Source organism: Periophthalmus magnuspinnatus, chromosome 17 (genome assembly GCF_009829125.3).
Source record: "Periophthalmus magnuspinnatus isolate fPerMag1 chromosome 17, fPerMag1.2.pri, whole genome shotgun sequence".
Taxonomy (NCBI): Eukaryota; Metazoa; Chordata; class Actinopteri; order Gobiiformes; family Gobiidae; genus Periophthalmus; species Periophthalmus magnuspinnatus.
The window spans coordinates 1,493,254-1,507,259 of record NC_047142.1 but is presented as its reverse complement, the minus strand read 5'-3'; the positions used below and the strand labels follow the sequence as shown (position 1 = coordinate 1,507,259).

Genomic DNA, 14,006 nt, shown 5'->3' with positions numbered 1-14,006 from the left:
GCTTTTTACAGTGTGTACTTTTACTTTTACTTGAGTACATTTGAGAGCAGTATTTGTACTTTCTACTCACTACATTTCTGAACTGGACTGAAAAGTAAAAGTATTTTTATTATAATCTGAGACCTGCTGAAAAGTCTGGGGGTTTATTTTTAACATGTTCAAATAAAAATAAACAAATAAAAACAGCTAAAAAAAAGAAACTACATCTGAAGCTTTATAAGACTCAACATCTGTGTGACACTTACTTTTTACTATTTAAGTACATGTTTAATCATGTACTTTAATACTTTTACTTAGGCAGATTTTTTATGTGATACTTTTGAGTATTTTTATTTTGCTCTGGAATTTGTACTTTTATTTAAGTAACATAATTGAGTACTTCTTCCTCCTCTGCGTAAAACATACTTATAAACGTAGTACTGCAGTGAATAATACTCACACAGAAGTATTTTCTACCTGTGCCTCTGGGTGATTTGTTTGTTTGTTTGTTTGTTTGTTTTTTCTGTGAAATAAAAGTCCAGAGATGATTGATTTTTAAGACAATGGCACTTTATGTGAGTGAACACACTTCAAAGACACATGCTGGACGTGTAACACAGTGAGAGTCCTACCTAGTGCACACAGGCCGTGTCCTACGTAGTGCACACAGGCCGTGTCCTACGTAGTGCACACAGGCCGTGTCCTACGTAGTGCACACAGGCCCTGTCCTACCTAGTGCACACAGGACTCTCCAGTGTTAGTATCAGACTACAGGTAGTGGAGTACTAGACCTTCACAGAAGGCACTTAAACGTTTGTGGAAACAGCTTCTACAGAACATAATCACACTTAAATCCTACTGGAGCTTACAGTACAGGTTTACAAAAGTTATAAAAGTGAATTCTGTCACATGAAACATGCAGCTAGACCTGTGATAAGACATGACTTTGAGAATGTACTTGTACTTGAGGACGGCGCATAGACTGTGTAAAGACACGGACTGAGTGTGATCCACAGGGTCCAGCTCGAGGCCGGAGCAGGAGCAGAGTCTAATCTGGAGTCCAGTTACATGTTAGGACGTCTGACCGCCAGTATCATAGCAACCAAAGAGCCAATCAGGAGAGAGGATGTTTAAGGTAACGCTCCTTCCCGCGACCTGATTTGTGGGTTTTTAATGTTCATATTTTGATTTTCAGACACAATCGTGTCCATTTCGATGCACAGTCCATGGGGCGGGACTACAGGAGCTGGACTACAGTCGTTACATAATCTTTATAAAGTGCTCATGCTACACTTAGGACACCAAACACATAAATAAAAGCGTATTCAGACACATTCACCCAGATGACGTGTACAGTACTTTTACAGCAGAACTTCACATGTCTAATCGCACCGAGTTTTATCTTTCTCCTGGAGTTATGTCAGGGAGTACGGACTTCAGATTTATGAGAGCGAATTATTGCAAAATGAATAGTAGCCTGTTAGACCACACACAAAAGACATTTACAGAGGATGATCTGATGTACGGCTCAACAACTGCACATTTACAAATAAAACATCCATTCTATAGAAGCGTACGTGTTAAATAGTATGAACAGATGAACAGAGTGGATTCTGGGTAATAACGTGGACAGGAGGGTTGGTCCAAACAGCCACTGTACAGTTCACACCAGTGTCAAGTTCTGAAAAACACACAGAGAAGTGTTTAAAGTCGTGTGTATAGTCAGGTCTGTGTCGCCCCCTGGTGGATGGCTGCATTATACCAACCTCAGGTATTTGAGTCTGGCACACAAGACGACCGCCGCGATTTGCACAATGTTTTCTGTGGATTTAATAAAAGAAACTAATATTTTAACAGTAAAAAGTAAATAAAATAGTTGGTGATTGTGATGAAAATGCAAACCTTTGTGTGAAGTTCATGGTGCAGCACTGGGTCGGACAACCAGGGGTGTCTCAGAGATTCAGCTGCCGACATCCTCCAGCTGAAACACACAAAAGTGATGTTTTAGTCGCTGGTGTTATGGCGATGACACTTTGGGGAAAATATAACTGATTTTTCTAACAGCGTTTTAATATTGGCATTCTTTTCAAAGATGAGAGATGAGGGAATTACTGCAGCTCTATACTCCACCCAGAGCCCTGAGGTCAGAGGTCAGAGGTCAACTGTCCAAAGCCAGGCTCAAGACCAGACTATAGAACAGCGCCCTCTGCCTGTCACATCCTCTCACGCAGTTTAAGACCAGACTGGAAACCCACCTCTCCTCCCTGGAATCAGGACCGGTCTCCACTATAAACAGACTAAGCAGCTGCTTAGGGCCCCGCGGCCACCGGAGGGCCCCCAAGAGCCCATGCATATTGAAAAAAATAAGTGCAAAGATTTTTTGGAAACTAAATGGGGCTCGGGTGTGTGTTTTTGAATCAGGCATCACTGTGGACAGCTCTGTGTTTACAAGTGTGAAGGACCCACTTCCCTCAAGGTCCACTCTGCATTTTATGACATTAAACATTTATAAACCCGCTTTAGTCAACGGGAACTCATTAAAATCAAGAAATCAAGAAAAAAAAACCTGCCTCGCCTCACATGTTTTTATACTTGTGGCAGTTGTTGTTCTGAGCCTTCAGAATTTTCAGTCTAGTTGAGATGATTTTTACATTTTTTTCAAATATGAAGACGTGGCATTGAACTGGCGAGGACCCCAACGGCAAATTCTGCTTAGAGCCCCCTAGAGGCTCGGGCCGGCCCTGCATGGCATTTAATACCAGTTACACTTAATATCTCGGTGTTTTATTTGGCACTTTGGTCAGCTCAAGTCAATGTGCTGTATCTTTATTAAGAAAAATAAAATTGAATTCAATTGAATTGTAGAAATAAACTTGAATTTAAAGTTCAGATTTTTTGGATGTTTTCTTACGGGCGGAGGCAGGACTACAGCGCCATCTGCAGTCCGACTTGTTCAGGACAGTCTCCCAGATGTGAGAGTAAAACGTCCCCAGTCCATTTCATGTTTGTCGTCCTCTGTCCCAGTGACGTTTGCTCCATCCTGGTCCATAAAGTGGTTCTCTCTTTTACAAATATCCAAAATGGCCGATTCGAGTTGCATCTTTTATGCTTTGTGTTTCATTGCTCGTGTGCACGTCTTCATTTTACTCACACACACCTGGGATACAGGCGTGTCCTGAACAAGCCGAACTACAGATGGCGCTGTCCTGCTTTACTCTGCTGTAAGACACAGACGTAGTACCTCTTGTTGACGATGAGCAGTCTGGAGATGAAGTCTTTGGCTTGGGGTGACGTGTCAGAAAACTCCTGCTCCTCGAAGCTCCACTGACAGGCCAGAATGTTGTTCAGAGTCTCATTATCTGTGTCTCCGAGGAAGGGACAGAGGCCGCTGAGACTGAAGAGACACGAGAAAAAACGTATAAAACTTCCTCTGTGTTCATATGTGTGTGTTTGTGTGTGTGAGCAGTTATAGCCGCTAATGTGGAGCCGACTATGAGTATCTTAGCACCCAAAGAGCCAATCAAGAGTGAGGATGTTGAAGGTGACACTCCCTGGGAAAGAAGGACCTGATTTGTCTGTTATTAATGTTCAGATCTTGATTTACAGACACAAAAGTGAAATAAAAACCCCAGGATCATGTAGAGGGTTAATACGAACATTTAAGACCAAAAGTGTGCCCACGTTCACTTCCTGTTTGTCACGTAGCAGGTTAGCTATGTCCATGTATATAAAGAATCTATGTGGTGCGCCCTGTCCGTCTGTGGAGCTTACAGCATGTAGGTGATGACGCCCAGACTCCACATGTCGGTGTTGAACGACACAAAGTCATAGTTGATCACTTCTGGAGCCAGAAACTCCGGGGTCCCAAAGTTCACTTGAAGCTTCTCTCTTGGTTTGTATCTGTGTAGAGACAGAGACATGAAATAGTGACAATATGTTCAGAACGAGCATCAACTCGGCTGCATAAAGAATCTGAATAATATAATGTGATAATATTTAAAGAAAAACGCTCACATCCTCCATTTTAACACATTCTTTTTCAGACCAGGTGTAGTTTGTTTTCATCCCAACAGGTACTGCTCACTAGCGCCTCACGGTGGTCACGGGATATCCGTCAGTTCCACGGGAGGTTTAATTGTCTGATCCCCCTCCTCCTCTCCTCTCTTCTCTCTTTCCTCCCGTCTTCCCTCCTAAAGTGTCTGGTCAGCTGAGGAGAGCGAGGAGAGGAGGAGGGAGGAAGGAGGGAGAGAGGAAAGGAGGAGTTAAGAGAGGAGGGGGAAGAGAGAAGAGGACGGAGAGAGAAGAGGACGGAGAGAGAGGAGAGGAGGAGAGAGGAAGGAGGGAGAGAGGAGAGGAGGAGTTAAGAGAGGAGGGGGAAAAGAGGAGAGGACAGGAGGAAGGAGGTAGAAAGGAGAAGAGGAGTTAAGAGAGGAGGGGGAAGAGAGAAGAGGGAAGAGAGAAGAGGACGGAGAGAGAGGAGAGGAGGAGGGAGGAAGGAGGGAGAGAGGAGAGGAGGAGTTAAGAGAGGAGGGGGAAGAGAGAAGAGGACAGAGAGAGAGGAGAGGAGGAAGGAAAGAGGAAGAGTTAAGAGAGGAGGAGTGAGAGAGGAGAAAGAGGACAGGAAGCGGGAGAGAGGAAAGGAGGAGTTAAGAGAAGAGGGGGAAGAGAGGAGTGGGGGGGTAGGGGAGAGAGAGGAAAGGAGGAAGAGATGAGAGGAGGTGGAGGAGAAAGAGGGGGAAGAGAAGAGGGGGCTCATGCAAATAAACCTTCCATGGACCTGACATATATCCCGTGACCACTGTGAGGCGCTAGTGAGCAGCTGGTGAAAATCAAACCATAATCTGAAAAAAAGAATCTACTAAAATAAATGAACAGAATGGAGCTGGACGTGGCCGGACACTCACATCCTCGCCAGCCCAAAGTCGATGATTTTCACTTTGTTTGTGACTCTGCTGACGCACAGGATGTTCTCCGGCTGGAACCACAACAGAACCACAACATTAGCTTAAGTAGATGTCGCTAAAGCTAGCTTACACGCACAGACGCTTTAAACGTTACCTTCAGGTCCAGGTGCAGGACGTACATCTTGTGCATGTGCTGCAGACCCTCACAGATCTGCCTGATGAACACCACCGCGTCCAGCTCCTTCAGTTTGTAGTTCTCGTCGATGATCCGGTCGAACAGCTCTCCTCCTCCGACGCTGAGGGGAAACAAACAAATCAAAACAGTCACCACGTCAAACGAGCAAAAGTGGCAGCCATTTTGAATCATCGTCAGAGTTAAACTAGATTATACCAGTAGCATGAATTCAGTTATTTCAATACTGTAGGGGTAGATTGTAAAACTGTAACTCTATTTGTTATTATTGTACTTTCAGGATCAATACAACATATTAACCAATTGTGTAATGTTCTCATCATAGACTGTATAAAGAAAGAAAGAAGCTCATCGAGGCTAGCAGTTATAGCGGCTAATTCGGAGCCAGTTTTCATATTTGGAATTCTGACCGCGAGTATCATAGCAACCACAGAGCCAATCCAGAGCGAGGCTGTTGAAGGTAACGCCCCTTCCTGTACCGCACTGCTGGTTTAACAGGGAGCGAACGCTTAGCAACGCTGTCAATCAAACCTGTTGCTAACGCCACCGGGAGCGACGTCAGTGAAAGAAGGCGCCTGATTTGTCCGTTATTAATGTTCATATTTTGATTTACAGACGCAATACAGTGGTCCGTCATTTATCGTAGGGGTTATGTTCCAAAAATACCCCACAACAGGCGAAATCCGTGAAGTATCATCTTTATTTTTTACATTATTCTCTCTGTTTTTGTCTGTAAAACCCCTCACCACACACTTTATACACTTTTCTCACACAGGCGTTAACATTTTCTCACATTTCTCTCTCGTTTAAACTCTCTCAAAGTTCAAACCTTCGTAGGCGTCTTTGTCGGTGCAGAACGTTTCATCGACATTGTGGGTTTTGTCGGGGAGAAAACAAATCGCAAACGTACAGCACTTCAGAGTCACACTGAGATCCAACGTTTATGTAAATTTGTCTGAACACATTCTGTACTGGACAGGAGACACGGCACGGAGGAGACTGATGGACAATGGTCTACAGTCCAACAGCCAATCAGGACGCACGACACAATGGTCTACAGTCCAACAGCCAATCAGGACGCACGACACAATGGTCTACAGTCCAACAGCCAATCAGGACGCACGACACAATGGTCTACAGTCCAACAGCCAATCAGGACGCACGACACAATGAGAAAATGACGAGTCTGACAGCAGCAGTTAACAGTTTTTTCAATAGAAACTGAACTGGAGCCAGAAGTGCGCACATGATCACTTCCTGTTCAGAACGCGGCGGCTAGCAGGTTAGCTCTGTCCATTTCCATATACAGTCTATGGTTGTCATTCAAATATACAGCACATAACTGAAGTAGTAAATGGAATATGAAAAAGTGCATACTATTCAAGTACTAGGATGATGTCATTCCTGGACTCATAAGCTGCATAGAGCTGGATGAGGTTGGCATGGTCCAGATTATTCATGACCTGGATTTCATTCTTCACCACCTCCTACCAAAGACACACAGAGACAGACGCAGCACAGAGGGGCAGAAGACGGGCAGGAGAGGGGCAGGAGAGGGGCAGAAGAGAGGCAGGAGAGGAGCAGGAGAGGGGCAGGAGAGGGGCAGGAGAGGGGCAGGAGAGGGGTGACGTGAGAGGGACGTGGGGGACGCACACACAAACATGAGGAGAGTCCAGCAGACAGGTGCGGCGGACGAATATAGAGCCACAACAACAAGACAAAAGGCAAGCACATAGGTCAGCGCTTCTCCCCTATCAGACAATACATCTCCCACTAGCTCAAACATTTGTCGCCTAGGTGACAAGTATTCATGTTTTTTTTTTTCCTGGTCAGTGTCCTTGTCGTCGGGCTCTAGCAGATCGGCCCTTCTTTTAATATCACGAGGCATGTGTCCTATTCAGGTCGTATAAATAGGATGCTATGAAGTGCCGTACCTTTTCTTTCCCGTTCCGAGCTTTGATGACCTTCGCCGCCAGAGTGAGGCCGGAGGAGTTTTCGACGCATTTGTGCACTTGACCAAAACGACCCCTAAAGAGACGAGTCAGACGGTTAAACTGGAGTCGTTTTAAACCAGAGAAAATACAAACAAGATTCAAACAAGAAAAGGCCCGAGACATTTTGACTTGAGGGAAAATGGAGTGATACATCCAGGCCTGAAGGGGGCGACAAGTGCAAGTTTGTGTTTTTCTTGTTTTGTCTGATTTTTCCTGTTGTTGTGTTTTTGTGTGTATATCTCGGTGGCTGAGTGGCTCATGTCTCACAGCAGAAGGTTTGGTTCGATCCCCGGGTCACCAGGCCTTTCTGTGTGGAGTTTTTCATGTTTCTCCTCGTGTCTGGATGGGTTTCCTCCGGGTACTCCGGTTTCCCCCATCAACCAAAACATGAACGCCCTTCGAGACAACTGTTGTGATTTTGGGCATTACAAAGATAAATGAATTGAATTGAATTGTGTGTTTGCATGTGTATGTGCGTGTGTTTGCGTGCATATGTATGTGTGTATGCATATGTGTGTGTGTTTTTTCTGTGTGCGTGTTTGCGTGTGTGTGTGTTCATGTTACACACATTTCCTCGTCTCGTGGTTTTATCTCGAGGTGATTCATATTTTCATGTTTATGTTGAGTTTGTGTTTGTTCATGATACAATGGGCTCATGCAACATCGTGTCTTTAATTTAAGCTTTTACTGTAACTACAAAGTGCAGTTTTTATTTTCTAATCAGCAGAGGAGGGTAGAGTAGCCAAAAATGTACTTGAGTAATATTATTTTAAAATAACAGTACTCTTACTTAAGTACAAAAACTAATCATGTAAAAAGTGAGAGTAAAAATGGAGATCTGCCATAACTATGATCTGATTCATACTTAAAATATTTGTATTAGAACAACCAAATATTAAAGTCATAATTTGAAGTAACCACAACCTACAAGTACTAGTACTGTTACTCAAGTATATGTACCTGAGTAAGTGTAACTGAGTATTACCACCTCTTCATTGGTTACGCGTCATAAACTCTGTGCACATCTTCAGTGGTCATGTTTACAAACGGCACACGCTCATAAGACGACCCCACGACCTCATGACCCTTCAACCCCACAACCCTTCGACCCCACGACCTCATGACCCCTCGACCCCTTTCCTCGAAGTCCGCATCTGTCCTGAGCACCGTGAGGTTTTGATGGTTTGTTTTTCCCCCATCACAAATGACAAAGTGACAAAGTGACACAGTGATCTCTGTTTCATTAAATGTGAGCCGGCCCAGTGTCCCGGCCCAGTGTCCCGGCCCAGTGTCCCGGGCCCAGTGTCCCGGGCCCAGTGTCCCGGGCCCAGTGTCCCGGCCCACTGTCCCGGCCCACTGTCTCACATTGAAGACGAGGATTAACACTTAGTGATTAGCCGCCAGCTGCCGCCGCGGATCCACTTTCACATACCACCCAGTCCTACGGCAAAAATAACCACAGTGACTTTAAAGTTATGAAGAAAGAGAGAGAGAGGGAGGAGAGGGAGAGGAGGAGGAGGGAAGAGAGAAGGGAGAGGAGGAGGTGGGGGGAAGAGAGAAGGGAGAGGAGAGAAGGGAGAGGAGGAGGTGGGGGGATGAGGAGGAAAGAGAGGAGATGATGAGGGGTGGGGAGAGAAGGAGGAGGAGAGAGCAGATGAGGGGGGAGAGAGGAGAGGAGGAGGAGGAGGGGAGAGAGGAGGAGGGGGGGTGGAGGAGGAGGAAGGCAAGAGAGAAGGAGGAGGGAGGAGAAGGAAGAGAGGAGGAGGAAGAGAGGGAGGAGAGGAGCAGGGACAGAGGAGGAGAGAAAGAAGAGGGGGAGGAGAGGAGGGGAAGAGAGGAGGAGGGAGATAAGGAGGGAGAGAGGAAGAGAGGAGGGGGAAGTGGGGGAGAGGGAGGGAGGAGAAGGAGGAGGGGGGAAGAGAGGAGAGAGCAGAAGGGAGAAAGGAGGGAGGAGAGAGGAGGGAGGAAAGGAGGGAGAGAGGAGGGAGGAAAGGAGGGAGAGAGGAGGGAGGAGGAGGAGGGAGAGAGGAGGAGGAGGGGGAAAGTGAGGGAGAGGGAGGGAGGAGGGAGAGAGGAGGGAGAGAGGAGGGAGAGAGGAGGAGGGGCTGTTGCAGTTAAAGTGGGACTGACAGATATTTCATCACTGCCTTTGATCTGATCCATAAACAGCGGCTGCATCAGGAGGTGTTTTATGTAACTGAAGGTTTCAAATGTCCCAGAACATTCCACACGTCACTACAGCAACGTTTAGGTTTAATTTAACACAAACTGACAAAAATACAAAAAAATCAATGAAGCTTTCGATGCTTCAGGCCTTTCAGTTCTGATTCTTTTGTCACTAATTTGAAAACTATTTTAAACAGAATTACGTCATAATTAGGTCATGAGTCACGGAATTTTCAAACTAACACAAAAATATATAATTCTATTTAGTATTTTTGTATTTCTTGTTCTCCCTTGGAGTTTTCTGTTGCTCTAGTGCAGAGGCGTCAAACTCTTTTTCACCGAGGGCCACATCAGTTAAATGGCTTCCATCAGGGGCCAGATGTGACTGTGGCAGGATAAATGTCACTAAATGTAAACAAATGTCATGTAAAATAAATGTAACTAATTTTAAACTTGTTAAAAAAACATTTCTGTGTTTATTACTTATTCAAGTTGCAAATATTACGTCTCTGTGTATCTGAATTTCCTGATAAACTGACATTTTTAAAAGTGTGGATCTGGTCAGAACCTTCAGCTCTGATTCAAAAACAGACTTTTAATTATTGGACAATTTGTTGTTTTTCTTGCAGACTCACTTTTTCACACTTAGCTCCGTGTTTGGTGTCAAAATGTCGACATAGATTGGACCGACTCCGCCTCATAACACAAAAAACATACAGATTTTCTCCTTAAATCACAAACTTGTATTCACCTTTAGCGTCTTTCTTGAAACTTCCTTCCACGCCGACAATTTTCCTCTTCCTGAACAATTTGTGATGATTATTTGCAAATATTTCTCAGTGTCACTTGTTGGGAAAATCTCATTAGTTTATTGTCAATGCAAACATTAAATCAGCACAGACTTATTTTAAAATGACAGTCAAGCCTTCATTTACCTTCTCACGGGCCACATAAAATGACGTGGCGGGCCGCATTTGGCCCCCCGGACCTTAAGTTTGACATATGTGCTCTAGTGTGATGTGCCTCTGTCCATAGGGGGCGCCGACAGCTACACGACTCTATTGTGATGATGTTTACGGCGATGTCAGCTCCTATTGGACACCGCAATTTTCTAACGCAGAGGTCAGTGGATTTGTTTCTTTTATTAAGTCGTTTTAGATGAATATTGTGATTAAAACATGTAAATTATAACGCAATGACCCACAGAGATGAGAACCATAGAGACACAAGCACAATAAGTCTGATTTCAGATTGAGAGCGTGTAACGTACGGCAGTTTTCGGTCTTTTTAACTCTTCTTGATTGATTTGGAACAGGGATTTTCCACTTGTCATTAATGCCTTGTACAACAGTTTAAAACGTCCTGGTGTGGCGACCTTCCCACAGGACAGCGCCCCCTGTCAGAGCGGCCCGCGGGTGACGACAGGCCGTGTACCGTCTCTATACGGCTCTTGTTTACGAGCGCCACTACTCACTACTTACCACAGTATTGTCTAAAACACACAGCGCGCCCCTCTTTGGTGTGATTTATAGCGTGCTCACCCGCCCAGCACTTCCTGCCAGCTGATGGTGTAGAAGTTGCTGATCTTGTTGGGTTTGGCCGAGACGATGCGATGGTTGAAGGGAGCGGCTGGAGGAGGGGTGGTGTCTGGAGAAGAGAAAAAAGCATTTACACACATAGATAGTACACGTGTTGTGTTTTATCAGGCTGTAGTGACACAGGCCGTCGTCATAATTACCGTATTTTCTGGAGTATAAGTGTCACTTTTCACAGTTTGTCCGAGAGTGAGACTTATATGTGAAATTATTCAAACAGACTGAGATCCAGAGTAAACTCGTTGCTTGTTTTTTCTTCTTTATTTATCTGATTAACTGTTAATATCTTACGTTAACAAACCAGACACGTGTTCAGTTCTGTCTGTGCTTCATGGAGCTGAATAAATATAAATGTGTTACGTTAGCGTGATGTACTGATATTCAGCCTGTTGGTCCACATTTTATTATTATTATTACAACTTGATTTAAAGAGAAAATGTCTGTTCTTGTCTCGGATTTTGTAAAATAAATGCGCCCAAAAAATGCGACTTATATGTTTTTTTCTTCATTATTCTGCATTTTTTGCTGGTCTGACTTATACTCCAGAGCGACGTAAAGTCTGGAAAATACAGTGACTTAAAATCTGTCAACTGGGCAAAAAGTTGTAGAAGTGAAGACGTTTGTCTGCGTAGTTGTTATAAATATCTTCAGATTCTACAAAAACAGCCAGTGGCACAAACCGATGAAGAATCTCTCGGCGTGCTCGTCCTCCACACACTCTGCTTCATGATGGCTGGTGCAGCTCCTCTCCTCCTCCACCCTCTTCTTCAGGTCCAGAGTGATCTCCACCCCCTCCGCCTTAAACACGGCCCAGCCCTCAGACGCCATGTTGTGCTCGTGTGTCTCTGGCTCTTCGTCCTCTGCCGCCGTCGCCGGCTCGTCTGTGCTCATCTTCTGGTCCCCGTCTGGTTCTTTGGGCTGTGGTAAAGTCGTGTCATCTGTGGAGCTGAAAAAAGACGTGTTTCAAAGTTAGGACCATTGTCATAGCACTTAATAAAAAGTCTTCAAAATGGCCTCTGTATCTGCAAACTCAAACACATGAATATACAATGAGCTTTTTCACAGTTCAAAATGTGAGGATGATTGATCATGAAAAAGTTTTATGATGGTTTTGTTTTATTATATCAACTATTGTTGCTTTGTAAACTTCAAAAAATTCGAGGAAATTTGAGGAAATTACGGCTGCCCTATACTCCACCCCCCTGAGGTCAGCTGACCAACTCCAGACTATGGAAAAGCACCCCCTGCCTGTCAAACTGTGCAAAAGCCCGAGAGGATCTAAGACTAGACAGAAAACCCACCTCTTCTCCCTGGTATTTAACACTAGCGACACAGGATATATAGAGATGTTTTATTTTTCTTATGTACCGTATTTTCTGGACTGTAAGTGTCACTTTTTTCACAGTTTGTCCGGGGTGAGACTTATACTCAGATGTGACTTGTATGTGAAATTGAGGATGAAGAATTCAATGGATTTATTGATTTGGAGTGAGATCCAGAGTAAACTTGTTTTTTCTGCTTTATTTATCTGATTAACTGTTAATATCTTACGTTAACAAACCAGACACGTGTTCAGTTCTGTCTGTGCTTCATGGAGCTGAATAAATATAAATGTGTTACGTTAGCATTAGCATTAGCGTGATGTACTGATATTCAGCCTGTTGGTCCACATTTTATTATTATTATTAGAACTTGATTTAAAGATAAAATGTCTGTTCTTTGTCTCGGATTTTGTAAAATAAATTTCCCCAAAAAATGTGACTTATATATGTTTTTTTCTTCATTATTATGTATTTTTTGGCGACTTATACTCCAGAGCGACGTATAGTTGTTTTGTTTCATGTTGGCTCATGTTAAATGTGCTCTACCTGGTGGATGGTTGTTCTTCAGCGCAGACTTGGCTTGTCTCCTGGTCCTTAGACACTGCCTCCTCCTCCTTCTCCTCCTTCTCCTCCTTCTCTTTTTCCCTCACAGCCTCCTCCTGCTTTTCCTCTGGTCTCTCCTCTTTCCTCTCCTCTTTCCTCTCTTCCGGCTCTGGCTCCGTCTTGCGTTCAGAGTCATGGGGCAGGTAGTAGACCACGCTGGTGACATCGTCTGTTGCCGGGGCAGGACTTTCAGTGACGGGCTGTGTGCTCTTTTCACTGTTCTCTCGGTTCAGTTTCTGCACCTCCTCTAACAACAGAGCCTGCTTCTTTAAGGAAATATCTAACGAGGGAAGAAAACATCGATATTAGTCTGTAAATATGATCACTAGATTACACAAAGTGGACTCTTCTGAGCTGTTAGTCATGTTATAATGTTGTTACATCAAAAACACAACACCAGGTCTGTTTGTGATGAGGAAACAACATTATATGGGCCCTTTAAACAGTGTGATCTGGGCCCTTTAAACAGTGTAATCCGGGCCCTTTAAACAGTGTGTTCTGGGCCCTTTAAACAGTGTGATCCGGGCCCTTTAAACAGTGTGATCTGGGCCCTTTAAACAGTGTAATCTGGGCCCTTTAAACAGTGTAATCTGGGCCCTTTAAACAGTGTAATCTGGGCCCTTTAAACAGTGTAATCCGGGCCCTTTGGGTGGTGTCTGGGGGACATGAGGCACCTGTTTCCGGGGGCTTGGTTTTCTTCTGTCCTTTGGGGCTTTTGGGTGTCAGAGATGGTTTTTCTGCGCCTTCTTTGTTTTTGTGATCTTTTAGCTGGAAAATAAATGTACAATTAGAAAACATTTATGATGAGCTGTGTTTCAGACGACATCACCACGTTCTATCGGCCAATTATATTTAACACAGATCATAAAATGAATATTGTAAGTTCTTGGGTCGAGTCACTAATAGAAATGATCAGGTTTAACATTTGTGAATTTACCTTTTGAATATTTCATAGCAAAGCTCAATGTAATCAATAGCTAAATCTGGCTCTTGCGCCCCCATCTGGGAGAATCACATCATCACACACTAGAATCTGAAAACCACCCGTACCATATTTTCACAATCTGTCACGGTACGACATTTATAGATATTTTGTTGAAGTAACAAAATTGTAAATATGCTACGTTTTTCCTTTTAAAATGCCTTGACCAGACTTTTGTTGTGTGATAATTGAAATAATAAAGTGTTTAATAATAAATCTGCGCTCAGACCGCCGCCTCAGGGGAGTTTACATGGGGGTTTATGGCGGA

General features: G+C 44.1%; 1 protein-coding gene across 3 annotated transcripts in view; it reads right to left on the bottom strand.

Annotated features, from left to right (window-relative positions):
* The window catches only part of mylk4a (myosin light chain kinase family, member 4a), a 94,545-nt gene that overhangs the window by 71,945 nt on the left and 8,594 nt on the right, over positions 1 to 14,006 (bottom strand). For 2 of the 3 annotated variants that reach the window (XM_055228541.1, XM_055228543.1), the window contains 13 exons: positions 13,431 to 13,524; positions 12,700 to 13,036; positions 11,512 to 11,777; positions 10,778 to 10,883; positions 7,011 to 7,104; positions 6,454 to 6,563; positions 5,038 to 5,179; positions 4,884 to 4,954; positions 3,751 to 3,879; positions 3,221 to 3,373; positions 1,882 to 1,960; positions 1,746 to 1,800; positions 530 to 1,660 (listed from right to left, as the gene is read on the bottom strand). In XM_055228541.1, coding sequence (XP_055084516.1) covers positions 1,747 to 1,800; positions 1,882 to 1,960; positions 3,221 to 3,373; positions 3,751 to 3,879; positions 4,884 to 4,954; positions 5,038 to 5,179; positions 6,454 to 6,563; positions 7,011 to 7,104; positions 10,778 to 10,883; positions 11,512 to 11,777; positions 12,700 to 13,036; positions 13,431 to 13,524 — 1,635 coding nt within the window. In that variant the 3' untranslated portion in view covers positions 530 to 1,660; position 1,746. Of the gene's footprint in view, positions 1 to 529; positions 1,661 to 1,745; positions 1,801 to 1,881; positions 1,961 to 3,220; positions 3,374 to 3,750; positions 3,880 to 4,883; positions 4,955 to 5,037; positions 5,180 to 6,453; positions 6,564 to 7,010; positions 7,105 to 10,777; positions 10,884 to 11,511; positions 11,778 to 12,699; positions 13,037 to 13,430; positions 13,525 to 14,006 lie in introns of those variants that run through there. The other variant, XM_055228542.1, reaches the window with a different exon arrangement.